At 33.7% G+C, this 15,232-nt stretch overlaps 1 protein-coding gene across 4 annotated transcripts in view; it reads right to left on the bottom strand.

Annotated features, from left to right (window-relative positions):
* Window positions 1–13,913, bottom strand: part of LOC111053696 (protein transport protein Sec31A) — a 57,057-nt gene extending 43,144 nt beyond the window's left edge. For 3 of the 4 annotated variants that reach the window (XM_039438345.1, XM_039438359.1, XM_039438352.1), the window contains exons 1-7: window positions 13,758–13,913; window positions 12,732–12,940; window positions 11,967–12,162; window positions 7,422–7,557; window positions 4,122–4,219; window positions 2,156–2,298; window positions 323–425 (exon numbers count right to left, since the gene is read on the bottom strand). In XM_039438345.1, the coding sequence (XP_039294279.1) occupies window positions 323–425; window positions 2,156–2,298; window positions 4,122–4,219; window positions 7,422–7,557; window positions 11,967–12,162; window positions 12,732–12,934 (879 nt within the window). In that variant the 5' untranslated portion in view covers window positions 12,935–12,940; window positions 13,758–13,913. The remainder of the gene's footprint in view (window positions 1–322; window positions 426–2,155; window positions 2,299–4,121; window positions 4,220–7,421; window positions 7,558–11,966; window positions 12,163–12,731; window positions 12,941–13,757) is intronic. The other variant, XM_039438367.1, reaches the window with a different exon arrangement.
* Window positions 13,914–15,232: the final 1,319 nt, after the last annotated feature.

Genomic DNA, 15,232 nt, shown 5'->3' with positions numbered 1-15,232 from the left:
AAATCTTGAATCCTGTCATTTTTTAAAATTATTATGCATAGTTTATTTTATTTTAAATAAATTTTTGTTGAGAATTAATGAACTTGATTGGCACATTACAAAATCAATAAAATATGCCTAGGTAAGATGCCTATAAGAATTATGAAAACATCATACGTTACTGAGTCACGTTTGAAAATGTTAAATCGTGTAATATTTCATTTTCTAAAGGTTAATGTTTCATATTTTTTTGTTACAATCATGATTGACTCAATTTATAAAATAGCCTATAATTATAATAAATACATAGGTTACTATATGAGTCATGAATATACCAACGTACTGGGTCATTAGTATTCGGATTCCAACAGTATATCGTACTGTCTTTGCCAGAGCTCATCAGAAGGTCGGGATCCTTCGGACACCAGGCTAATGAAAGTACTCCCCTGAAAAGAGCGTTCTATTACTTCACAAACTCTACAAATTAGACAGTCTACTGATTTGTCATCAATAGAAGAAATTACAAAGAAATTGCTATTTTTCTGAGGACATTAATTTTCATTATTTCTATAATTGGAAATAGTGGAAATAATTGGAATCAATTACTGGCCCATATGAACAAAACCAGAGCGAATGCTCATGAGCAAGAGCCTGGAACATAAGGTTTTGCTCATGAGCATTAGGTAGAAGCATAAGTATTTGCTCATTTTTATATGAATTAGCTTTACCTTATACTCTTACCTTATGCTCCTGAACTCTGGAGCGAATGCTCACGTATTTTAAAGATTTTTCATCAGCTGAATGGCCTTTGAGCTCTTACTTTTTTTCTATATCTCAAGTAAGTGCTAAATGTGCAAGTAGGAGACACCGCTTGTGTTTGCGTCGTCTGCTCTGTTTTCTATTTATGAATTAAGTTTTAGGTTAGTTGAGTTTAGAGTTTTGGAAAAATAGCGTGAAGGAATGTCATCTCTACAATAATCTTCAGCATAATCTTATAATATAAATAGCCTTCTTATAATCGTCTACACTCTCATCTTCTTAAATGCCTATTTCCTATTTTGTGATGGCTATCTTTATATCAGATAGCTATCTTTTGTAGGAATAATAGTGATGTATATCATGGATGAATCTAAAAAGAGTTTTATAGTTCTCAACTATTGGTTGTGATCGTATCTGGTATAGTTTCCTCTTCCTAATTCATACTAAAATTACGAATTAGTTGAGCCATTTTATTATGAGCAAAAGGTGAAAAGCTGCTGTAGACTAGACTCACCTTTTTTGAAGCTTTTGCTTCAAAAGTTAAGCAAATGCTCTACTTTATTCACACAATTTTGAGTATAAGCTTTTACTTTTGAGCAAATTCTCAAACTATTTTTTTGATAAGCATGATCAAAATGTTTTGCTCACGTTTATTCATAGAAAATGAATCAAATGCTCCATATTTTAAAAGTATAAGCAAATGCTCAACTTTCTTCATATGACCCATTGTATTGAGTAGATGAAACGATGCAACAAATTGTATAATCGTTTCCAAATAGCATAATAGAGACATACGTTTTTGACCACTATATTTGGTCAAAAAATAAAAGAAAACTAGAGAACTAAAAATAGAAGACACATTTACACAGCCTAAAATTCCAGGATTTAGGATTAGACTATATCAAGTTGGAGCAGACAAAATTAGGATCTTAGGAATGTTCTTCAATTCATTACTACATACATTAAGACTATGGATAATTGTTACTAGTACAAAACAGATGAGCCGTCTATTTTAAAACCAGATAACTTACTTTTTTTCGAAAATTGTAATGAGTCATTATGAATTCTACAATATCTACATAGGTTGAATAAGTTTAATCACTGAACTGAAATTATGTATCTTGAGGGCAAAACTGTGACTGTGAAGAAATAAATTGCCAACAAGTTGAATGCACTTTACAACTTAAAACAACATATAATTAATAGCGCTTTAATATAATTGTTTTACGATCCCTGAGGAATTTTAATTTTGTGATATATCTGATTTTGCTCAAAGTCAGATACACAAACCTGGTTGTAAATAGAACAAGAAAAGAAGACAAAATAGACGACTCAGATAAATTTGTTCGTTTATATCTGGACATTGTTTTGATATGAGCTTAGCAGATAGTTGTAACATTGAGATGATTTAGCCTACTTAGTATGCCTCTCCATGGTCTTGATTGGTGTGCTGGCAAATCGCAGATCCCACAGCTGAACGACTGGGTTGGAGTCATCCTCCGATGCCAGGCACAGTTGCGTCGCGATGTCTGGGTGCCATTCCAGAACTTTCCAGCGTACCTAAACCAAAATCATGATATTTAAAATACAGTATATACATTACATCTATTTCTACCTTCAAGACTGATATTTAATGTTGCTTAACTGAATAGACACATTTATACACAATTTTACCTAACAGCTTAAAGAAACTCACAGCGTAAGTAGCAATAAAAAAGTACTTACTTCTTACTCAATTCTTTTAGGGCCGGGTTTTGAGCTCGAGATTTAGCTAAGTTTTAGACTTTGAACAGCTGGAGTCAGAAAATAGGCTTTCCGAAACGGGGCGTAGTCATAGTCAAAATCACGTTTAAATTACATTTCGAAAAACTGGAAAATTGAACACAAAATAAAATAAAGAGAGAATAGTGTAAAGTTTCAGCTATTTTGAATTTCTATATATATAAAAGAGAAATGGCACTGACTGACTGACTGACTGACTGACTCACTCGCAGAACTAAAAATCTACCGGACCAAAAACGTTCAAATTTGGTAGGTATGATCAGTTGGCCTTTAGAGGCACACTAAGAAATTTGGAAAAATTTCCAAAGATACGCCCAAAATCTGCGTTTTTTAGCGTTTTTTCAGCCTTATCGAGAACAAATGAACAGAAAATGTTAAAATTTAGTACAGAAGCTCAGCTAGGGTGTAATAATGTTGTGTTAGAAGGAATTTGAAATAACGCCAAAGATACGCCCAAAATCAGCGTTTTTCCAACGTTTTCTCAGTACTTTGACTTTCTGATGGAATGAAGCATGCTCAAATGAAAAATGCAGGCGAGCGAAGCGAGTCCGCTGATCTCATTTTTGGACGATCCGGTCGGGAGTCCAGGGGGGCGGAGTCCCCTGGCTAGACAGATATGGCGAGCGAAGCGAACCTGACGGCTAGTTCAGGAATATTTCATTTCGTCAAGGAAAAACGTTTCCAATTATAGAAATGAAAAAATAAAGATTCATTTTGCTGCAACTATTTACTGCGACTATGCCCAGTTTTGGAAAGCCAAATTTCTGACTCCAGCTGTTCAAAGTCTAGAACTTACGTAAATCCCGAGCTCGGAAACTGACCCATAGATGAATAGAAAGAGCGATCGAGATGAACTTTGTTACAATTACAGAATTGTGATGAAATACGTTATTGGAATGCAAGCTGTTTTGTAAATAGAACGAGAAAAGTAGACAAACAAAATAGAACATCTAAATGATAAGGGTAATTGTGATTATTGTTAGTTGAATACGTTAAATTTGAGAGAAAGTCTGTTTTTTGAAGAAAATAATAAACAATGTTTAAAGTCTACATCGGTAAATGTACATCTACATTGGTAGATGTAGGCTAAAACTAGGTACATTCTCTGGTTGCCTGTAAAGTCGGTATACGGGCGAAAGTTTTACGTGACAACGACTTTGAGTGGTAAAATAATTTTAATGTGAATATTCATTCGTATAGTAGGAAGTACTGAACGTGGCGCAGTCACAGGAGATTGCTTGCGGCGCCTGCGCAGGTTGACTGCTCCGTTTCACTCTCTCTCCAGGTGAATTCCTTCGGGCTGCTGGGTTGCTGCTGCGTTGCTCACCACTGCTCCTATTCGTGCTCTTTCCAGACGACCGTGAACCGAAACAAACGCTCTCACTCGCTCTCATTGTGAGCGCGTAACGCAGTTTCTTGAAGTGTCACCCGGCAAACCAATTTATAAGACGTTGTCACGTCTTATAACCTTTGTAAAAATAACAAAGAGAGAACAAAAACTTTTTTATGATTTTTTCCTATGAAACTGACTCCAACATTACAACACGTGAACTATTTTCCATTAAAAATGTTGGGTTTTATTAAAATGAACTGTAACTTACTCTTGAATTGCTGTCGCTCAACTTCATAATCGGTTCATTTTTGCGAAGATCCCAGACCACGCACCGGGTGGCAAATGCTGAAGCGAGTATATGTTGCACTGCAAATAGTCAAAATATTGAACATTATTAAAAATGCACAGTACACATAATGGTGACAACACAGTACGTTCCACCAAAGTTTTGTAAAATAAATCGAAATTCAAAACTGTATTACTGAGAAGAATATAGGTTATTATTACTATTTGAAAAAAATTATTGATATAAGAAGGCTAAGAACCACTTGGAGAATATTTGTATGATCCTGGATGGTGATCATCGTGAGGTTAACAAACAAAAATTCCAAGGCAATTGCATGAGTGCTTTCCGAAGTAAAGTGAAGATTTTGATTTGCTTAAAAAATACCTGAATATAATAATTATCATGTCATGTAGTATTCTCTGTGGCCTAATGATAGGCCTACCTGTTTTGTGCTCTCAATAACTCTTATTATCTGTCCCAGCCTAAACATAGGCCTACATTGAATATTAGAAGGTTAAAAATAAATTAGTTAATTTTTTAAAATTTTTATTCTAAAATTATCATGAATCATTAACATCAATTGGAAGTATTGTGGATATAGTCCATATGAATAATCATTGTCCATTGATTAAATAAAATTGATATACTGTATTCAACGAAATTCAAAATATCCTCCATTATTCTCTCTGCACCTTCTACTACGTTGCAAGATACTCCCACTTGCCCGTCTGACTTCGTTGGGCCTCGTTCTGACGTCATCGAATGCTAATTGGATTCTTTGTATCAACTCCTCTCTACTATTCACAGGTTCACAATAGACTTTGTTCTTTATTACTCCCCAAAAGTAATAATCCATAGGTGTGAGGTCGGGTGATCGCGGTGGCCAACTCACTGGTCCACCTCTGCCAATCCACCGCCCAGGGAAATTATTATCCAACCACCCCCGTACATTTCTTCCGAAATGGGACGGTCAGCCATCCAGTTGCAGCCACATAATCCGCCTCAAATCAAGAGGCACGTCTTCGAGCAGCTCGTGAAGCTCATTCATAAGAAAGTTATGGAAAATTTCTGAATTTAACCTTCTTGGAAAAAAATGAGGTCCAATGACATACTCGCCAACAATACCAGCCCAAACATTCACTGAGAATTGTTTCTGGAAACGATGAGGTCGTGGTGTAAGTGGATTTTCAACTGACCACGTATGCATATTATGGAAATTCACAGCACCACTTCTTGTGAATGAGCTTTCATCCGACCATAAAATTTCCGGAATACGTTCAGCAAGGATCCAGTCACAAAATCTTATTCTCGCTTCAAAATCAGCATTACTCAAGTCCTGTACTGAAGTGTCATGAAACGGCCTTAGATTATTTTTTTCAGTACTCTTTGTATTGTAGTCTTCGAAGCATCTAGTATTCCAGCCGCCCGCCGAATGCTGGAACGTGGATTTTCCTCAAAATATTGTACAACACGATCATTTGAAGCTTCAATCATTGGAGCAGGTTTTTCGCGTCTATCAGCTACCCCAACACCCCTTCCATTCCTAGATCTTTGCATCAATCTTGAAAAGGTGATGTAAGAAGGATGTTGTCGATGAGGGAAGCGTCTTCTGTAAAGTCTCTCCGCCTCTTTTGAGTCGTATGCACATTCTGCATATACCAATAGCATGTCTGTATACTCAATTGTGGAGAATTTCATGTTGATAACGATAATAAACACGGACACTTGATAACTTATTGAACTTGAGTAAAAAAAGACTTATCATACTAATAAACTAAAAAAAAACTCAAACAAACTACACTCGAAAACAATACTTTAACTAAAATATAAACTTGGAAACAGAAAACAACAAAACTGAAATAGTGAATTGGAAAAATCAAACACTCATGAAAAAACTAGACTTAATAACTCAGGAACACAAACGAACGAACTGGGAAAACTTGACTATTGACTGGAAAGACATCATTATTGACCGACTGGAAGCACGTTACTTTTCATACAATGATTGCGAGAATTGTCTCTATTGTTGGGTGAGCATTAGAAAAACTTTTTATTCTATCAGAGCAGCTGATTAATGAACAGATTGATTTTTTCTTCTCACTCAATTGAATCTCAATGGTATGAATTTAAAACAACGAAAAGATGACTTTAGGGTGCTCTTCTTGAAAATTTTAATTTTTTTACACTCTAGTTTTGAAATTTTCCTGGAAAATTTATACTCATTCGATAGTTTATAAAATGGCAAAGTTTTTTCATTATTGGAAAAATATTGTTACCGTGGAAAAAAATCAAGAAAAATGTGTCTGAAGTTTTCAAAAAAACTTCAAAAATCACTCTTTTTCAACTTTGACCACTAAAAAATACTACTCAATAATCGACTTTGGCATGTTTTATACTTCAAATCAATGTGAAATTTTGTCCTCTTTTCAACGATGTCCTTAAAATTCACTTAAGACCAATGGTTCTTGAGATATTGACGATTTAATGACTGGAAGTACGCCTACTTGAAAAATATCGAAAAATCGATATATCTCGAAAACGAAGGTCATTAGGAGAAAATTTTACTGAACATTTTTTGTTGCAAATTGCATGTAGAATCTATTGTAGCCGGGGTTTACACCTTATCTGTGACACCCTGTATATGAATGCCTTAGGTGGGCCGTCCACTAGAATCTTTTTCGTCCGAACTAGCATCGGCCGAAAACTACCGAACGCGACCTAACGACCCAGCCGATAACGTACACAGCCGTCTCCGGCCGATCAATTTTTCGATCCGAATTGAATGAGATTTTCCGGCTCTATCCGGCAGAGGTAACTAGTCGAGCTGAGACAACAAAGTGTTCCTAACCTAAAATTGTTTCACAGTTTCGCTTGTTTTTGTTTTTTGAAGTTGTTCTGTTTTATAAAGTTGTAACTATGGACAATGAAAAGTTGATAAGTTTGGTTCAAGAGCATGTTTCATTGTTGAATACGGTTCCAGTGGACGATTACCCTAAGACTTAGTTTTATATATAATTGATATTTACAATACAGTATTTTTAGCTTAAAAATATATTTATATTCGTAGAAAGATTTTTACTCAATAAAACCTTCAAAGTTTCAATGAGAAGCCGTGGAGAAGGATACATTATAAGAAAGTCTTAGTCTCATCTAATACCAACAGCATATTTACACATGCCGTCGGAAATATTGTTGTAATGTCAAAGGTATAAATTAATCACTGCTAAACTTTAAATAAACTGCTATACGAGTTCAATAATAAACAATGATGAGAAGTATCACCTTGTTTGTTCCATGCAAGCCACAGAACGTCATCATTGGGTTGTGATTTAGCACCAGGTGTCATAGGTGTGTTAGTATTATTCAAGTCCCAAATAAATATTTCACTTTCGGATGCTCCGGAAGCTAGCAAATTCGTCTGAAACAAATCAAAATTCACATTTGAAAACCTGGATATAAATATTAGCGGTTGGATTTGTAGCATAAATAAGCTATAACCTTAAACCAGTAGAAGGTTATAGCTTAATTACTCTAAGATTCATACATGAGTAATTATGGAATAATTTATTATATTAATCAATAACAAATAAAGCTGAAACGCTTGACAACTCAGTATATTAGGAAGGGTTATAGTTTGTGTAAAATAAGTTGAGACTTGACCCTCCATCCCAAGAAATTACATGGTCGCCAAATCTTGTAAAATTGCAACTTTCTCAAATTTCCAATTCAACGTCAGAATTGGATGTAGAATATCATCCCCGATATCCTAGTAGTGCTAGAAAAGTTTCAGGATTGAAGGATCAAAAGGAAACTCAACTTTTGATATAATTGGAAAAATTTTTTTCTTCAGAATATCACTTCTCAGAATCATGGGGCGTCGTAATGCGTAATAATTTCATATCAAATTAACGGGGGAATGTCTCCTTTCTATTGGTGTCTGGATAATTTTTATCCGACCTATAGTTACTTTTTAATTAATGATTATGTTCGTCAATGTCGAGACATTACGAGCAGAAAACATGATATTTTCGACATGCTAGAAACTTTTTTGTTTCAAAAGATAGAAGTAGGTGGTGAAAGCGAGAAAGTTTCTCAGAAATAATTGAAATTATTTTTCCAATGGTCAAACGTACTCGGAACAACGTATTTTGGCCTCTCAGGAGTTTCAAAGTCAAGGATAGCGGCTGAATAGTGTGCCACCATAGGCTATCAATAGCTGGGATCAACAAAAACAAAATACAGAACGATTGAAAAATTCATAAACTGCAAGCCACATGATTATAAATAGTGAAAATGACAACCTCGCTTCGAATAAACCAAGCAGTGTTTCATTACAGCCTTTCTAGAGGCAATCAGCTGCTTACGTTTCAAATAATATTCAGTCAAATATCTCGTAAATGTCCAGCTTTTAGCATACAATTTGGTACACAATGCATACCATGCAGCCGCTCTCTGAACTTTAAAATTCATTGGAGACCAAAATACGATCTTCCGACTACGACTTGACAATTGAAAAAATAGTTTCAAGTATTTCTGAGAAACTTTCTCGCTTTCACCACCCACTTATCTTTTGAAAAAAAAAAACGTTTCCAGCATGTCGAGAATTTCATGTTTTCTGCTTGAAATGTCTCAACATTGACGAACATAATCATTAATTAAAAGATAACTATTGGACGGATAAAAATTATCCGGACACCAATAGAAAGGAGACATTCTCTCCGTTAATATGATATAAAATTATTTTGCATTACGACGCCCCATGATTCTGAGAGAAGTGATATTCAAAAGAAAAACAAATTTTTGCGATGTTTCCAATTTTATCATAAAAGTTAAATTTCCTTTTAATCCTTCAAATCTGGATCTTTTCTAGCACTACTAGGATATCGGGGATGATATTCTACATCCAATTCTGACGTTGAATTGGAAATTTGAGAAAGTAGCAATTTTACACGAATTGGCAACCATGTAATTTCTTCGGATGGAGGGCCAAGTCTCAACTTATTTTACACAAAGTATGGGATGAATTATGCTATAGTGAGATGCACGTTATAATGGTATTTGATTAGTATTTGTGTTACTATATTTGTCTGTTATTCGACAAAGCAAATAGCGTTATCGGCAGCCAGATCGTTTTTCAACAATGTAGAATATTTGTGCAACTAGTGCGCAAGTGACAGTTTGCTGCACCGAAAGAAACGTCGCCGAGCCGTAGGCGAGGGCGGAATGGCTTCTTGAGTGCAGCAGAGGAACTGTGCTCACGTATTTCACATTAAATTTGTCCTACAGTTACTATTGAATATGAGAAGTGGTTGATTATGGGTAAAATGATTGCTGAAATCCATCAAATGTTTGTCTGTATAATCTTGTTATTAATAACAACTTTTATTTATTTTATTTAAACTTGATAACCCTATTGAAAATTAATAATCGATAATTTATTCAAATTAAAAATGAAATTGATTTGAAAATTTGAATAATTTTGAGTAAATCTTAATTTCTAAATAATTTTTCAACCAATCAATTTATGAATGAAAAAAATATCATTTTAAATAATGAATAATCAAAAATATTCATAATGTATAATTTAATGAGTTCTCATTTTTATTTATTTGAAAATCAGAAAAAATATAGATAGAACAAATTCGCATTCAAAATACACGCCAACAATGTCAACAGCTGATTGGGATGGCTGCAAGATAATGCGCTAAGTATTAAGAGTACGCAAAGTAATACTTTGCGCACTAGAGCGGAAAAGTGATTCTTTGCGTTCTGTAATCAGTGCAGGAATGGTCACTTTTCAAGGTAACTGTAGGAAAATATAATTAATTAACAAAATATTTTATCTCAATTGTGAAAATTTATCATTTAATCATTGAGAAATATTTCTTATTGACGAATAAAATATAATTTCTAATATTTGAAACAAGATGAACAGTTCATACTACATCAGATATACCGGTATCAGCTATCCTCCATAGAAAGCAGTGGCAAGGCAACGCTGTTCTCCTATCTTACTCCACTGTCATTATAACGTGGACCTCAGTATGATAAATAATGTTTTCATCTTCCAACAATTATTACGGACCTGTGTTCCGCAAGGGTCATTTTAACTTGAAAAGGTTTATGAAAACTTGACAAACTGAAACCTTGACGTAATAAAATTTTGAAGAATTGACAGTTGGCCTATAACCAACCATCCTCAGTCAATTAAGAATCTACATGCAGAATTCAAGTTAATCAGTCCAGTAGTTCAGTCGTGTTGATGCGTCAAGCATTATTCTCCTTTCCCGTACGTGTATAAGCCAGTTCTTTACTTTATTATAGTATAGACTAGCAGGTAACCCAAGGGACCATTTTGAAACTTGACAAACTGAAAACTTGACTGAGTGGAATATTGTAGAGTTTGAAGTTGGCATAGAACCATCCTCAGTTAATTAAGAAACTGTATGCAAAATTTAAAGTTGAATTCAGTCCAGTAGTTTAGACGTGATGATGCGTCAAACATAATTTTCATATCCCGTATGTGTATAAGCCAGTTCTTTCCTTTATTATAGTAAAGATAAATTCTTGATACTAACACATCATAACTTGATACTAACATAATAACAAAAGTGATATAACTCAAATCTTGTTCAGAAACCTTCCTCAACTTGATGTCAACCTGACAAAATTGGACTGACTATTGATTTAGTTACCAATTTTAACCATCTGTTTCGAAGAGGTAGTTTCTCTAGATCAATGTACCTAGAATACGTATTCTAGGTACCTTGCTCTAGGTTATAGTTCTATATTAACATAGTTATGAATTCATGTCCCATGAATTGAATTTTAACATTAATTCTGAAAAATCTGGGAGCAAAATTAAAATTCGGGCTTCAAGGTGCACGAGATTGATATTTTTAGAATCTATGTGCACAATTTGAATATCTAAATCATTCCCGTTATGCAATCCCGGTATGCAATCCACAAGTTGACATGTTTTGATGGGAACAAACACAACCCTACTCTCTCTTATTATATAGATTAGGCTTAGCACCTATTAAATCTTCTTTTTTCAACAAGTTTACGATATAAAAATAACAATGTTAACTTAGGCAATTACTCAACAGAATTGATAATTGAAAATAGTGTAGTAGAGAGGGTTTTTTCTGAATTGAACTACAAAATCATCCTTATTCACACATTTATTGAAATCAAATCACTTTTTATTCTCCGAAATGAACTTTATAATCAATTTTAATCGTATTAATATAACAAGAATACCCCTAGAAGACTATCAAGAAATAAACATAAACATAAAAATATAAATCTTATTACACTTTTTTAAAATGTTTACTTGTAAACATGTTTCAACATTGTCATTTTCAAGCGAGTATGAAAATGACATCATGTTGAAGCATGATGTGAATAAAAATTAAAAACGGGTACTTGGATTTCTATTTTTACTTCTTGGTAATTAAGAGCAGCCCAAACAGAAAAATTAATTTGTAGGCGGATCAACCCTATAAGACTTTACGCCTGTGTGTAGGAGTATTAGAATGATGATGACACACGTAAAGATAAAGGTTTAAATAAGAGATTAAAACCTAGTAGGCCTACCTAATAGAAATTATCAACTGTTAACGGTTACATCAAGTTCAGGATGCACTTGAGCCCACACGGCCGAGTATCTGGAGTGCTGCTGGAAAAACGAAAACAAGGTATTCAGGGTGTTAAGACACATAACACCGCATCGTTGTTCCGTTCTCGCCGCAGCACGGGGATGGATTGCCAAGCTTCATACGTCAAAGTGAAGGTTTGTATGTTGAAAGAATCATCGAGGCCTACCTGATATGAATTGAAATCGAGCCCTCTGACGGGGCCTGTGTGCGTGTCTCGCACGGCCAGCAGGGATTCCTCGCCAGCGAGCAGTTTGGCCGCATTGTAGATCTGCAGTCGGCCTCCATCGCAGCCTCCCACGATCACACCCCCTGCCCCGCCATCACCTCGCCAGTTCCAGCCACCCCACACTATCCGATGGAACCTGCATCAACAACCAAAACTCATCAATATAAAAATGTGCAACACTACTCATGAGTTGCAGCAAGCGAGAACAAATATAATTTGGGATTAATTTATTCCCTCATAGAATTACAAGTTTGTACAAAATAATTCAGTTACAATAAGATAATAAACATGAAGATTGATTACATTAGACTACTAGTTTTGTCTAAATTGAAAAGTGAAATCCATCAAGAAGAATGCAGCTTAAATGGACTCTTTGCTTTTTCTTACAAAAAGTTATTTTATTGACAGTGACAGCATTTCAAGCAGTTACTTGTAACATTTCAACAGTTTGAGTTGAATAAGCTCAGTGATATCTAAATGAGACATTGTGTTGGAGAGTTCATAATCGATGTTCTATTTCTTATTGTTCCTATCTCGTTCTAATCTACTTGTTCATTTGTTTATGTTTCTAAATTTGCGTTTGTTTGTAGTTTAAATTATTTAGAATGTTATTTCAAAGCTTCACAAAAAATTGAATTTACAGTACAAGCCTAAACAATGACCATTGTCTATGCCTTCCAGGTTAAATCGAGTTAAACTGAGTACCTAGCTTGACTTGCTGTAGTGGCTTTCAATTCCAAATCGAGGCCAGGCTCTGATAGGTTCAGTCCATATAATTCCAATGATGCGGAAGTACTGAAAGAGGCATCAAGTTGTTGAGCGGCGGTGCCTGTAGCTAGAAGTACAGGATGTTGTTCTTTAGGTGACCATGCTAAAGTTACTGTTCGATCCAACTCCTTGACTTTCATCTTGATCTAAAACCAATAGTTAAGTTATACGATCAATATTTTTTGCACGAATATACTAGCACCACTGCATATTAAAGATTTGATCATATATTTTATGAGAGATGTGTCGAAATATATATGATCTAATGAATGACTATGTAATGGGAATTATAGGTTAGGTGCTACTTCAGTCAAGAAATCTTGAGACATCTCCATCGACATAAAAAATAGGAATTTCATTAATAAAACATACTTATTACAAAATAAAAATAACTAATGTTATGGTAACTTAGATACAAGTTGAGATATTTCATATAGGTAATCTGTTGTGTTTGTGTCGTATAATAACGAGGACCCGGCAAAACTACGATATTACTTTCAAGCAATATAAAAAGTGCAATATCCAATTTTTAGTGCTGGGTGCAATTTTTAGAGTGAAAACTCCATTTTTAACGATCAAAAATGAATTTTCAATATAAAAATGTGTTTTTCTTCATTCTTTAATTTTGTATGTGACATACCTAACCTATAATTTTTAGAATGATAGGTACCGTAATATAATAGGCCTATACTACCCAGCAATACATTACATTCCATCTACTTAATTTATTCATAAATAATTTATTTGAGTTAAAGTTCTTATAATTAAGTGTCTTTGATATGTACTTTACGCATGATCTATAAAAACCTTATTGAAAATTGTGGAACGTACGTTATGATTGAAGTGAATTTGTAACTAAAAGCTAAGTAACAAATCTTATCACAAATATTTAATCAAATAGACACAAGAGTTTTCAATGATTTTCAATTTAAAGCGATATTAAAATACATAAATATTATTTACCAGTTATTCTTTTAACTCGATTAAACTCTATTTTAATTGTTCCAACAGCAACATCACCGAAACACCTAACCGAACTACAAAATACAACGTGGCGTCAGCAGCTGAACTGCTTTGAGTCAGCTGTTTTTGACACCCGGTCACTAATCACAAACGTCAACAAAAAATATACCTTACAATAATTGTTATTAACAACTGCAATCAGAATATAATTTCAATTTCATATCCAGTAAGACTTGAAAGATTCATACATTTACTTGATTATCTCCGAAGTATCGAGAGATGGATATGAATAATATAATATACTGAAGTCAGTGTTGCCATAATAGTTCTTACTGTCTATTGGCACAGAATAAGTACTATTGGTGAATGGCTTTTGGCGGCAATATTATTAGGAATTTGAATTATTGACAGACAAAAAATATATTTAAAAAAAAAATGTACTCAACAAAGTAATAATCTTATATACTCATTTTCAATAAAAAACAACAACAAAGAATAAAAACAACCTCATGAATACACTAAGCCTTAATATTTAGAAAATGGGCTGCATGAGAAAAAATACCTGTGCGCAAACCAGAGTTGCATAATTATTATAAGTTTAGAATTTTTTTCTTAGAATCTATTTATTTATTCAAGTAAGTTACAATATATTCTGGTTCATACACGAATTTACAATAAATTACAGTATAGCAGCTAATTATGCAACAAATTTCACATATTATGAAAACTTAATTACAATGAAGATTGAATGCAATATTAGAATATTAATAATATAGTATTGTAATGTAACTACATAAATCGGCGTTGTTTCAACAATGAATAAATTATAATTCCAATGAATAAAAAATATACACCACACTATGAATTATATGTGTTGGGGTATAAGTAATTAGTTGCTTATTGCGTGTTATAATTAAGTTACTATTTACAAACTTCATTCACTGATATCGGATTAAAGTTTTTTATAATAAAATTAGTGAAAATTCATAATACAAACAAAATTATGGAATTAGTAGATAAATATTAATGTTCTATTAAGGATAATAATAAGAGAGTTGATTTTAAGAAAAAATGAAAAACAGTAAAGAAAAGAATGAAGAATAAATAGTTTCTATATTCACAGTCCAACTAAATTTTCACAATTTTCCACTCCAATATCAACCAACCAGGAAAATAAACTTTTCTTGAACCTGTGTCTATTGAATAAATTCTTCCCTAATGTAACTTGGTATTGAATTGTAAATTTTTGGTCCCAAATATATGTAGTTTCTTTGTCCAAATGTAGTGTTCATCCTTGGTACTATAAAATTCGTGTTTCTCTGCCTTGTTCGATGGTTATGATCTGCCAGTCTTATGTGTTCGTTGTTTCTCATCATTCGCGTGATGGTAGCCTGTCTTACACTCAGTACATTACTGTCCTTGAAAAGAATGTTCGTGGGGAATTGATTCTCCTTGAAGCCTATTATTTTTAGTAT

This window comes from Nilaparvata lugens, chromosome 1 (genome assembly GCF_014356525.2).
Source record: "Nilaparvata lugens isolate BPH chromosome 1, ASM1435652v1, whole genome shotgun sequence".
Classification (NCBI taxonomy): domain Eukaryota; kingdom Metazoa; phylum Arthropoda; class Insecta; order Hemiptera; family Delphacidae; genus Nilaparvata; species Nilaparvata lugens.
This window is presented reverse-complemented; position numbering and strand designations above follow the sequence as displayed.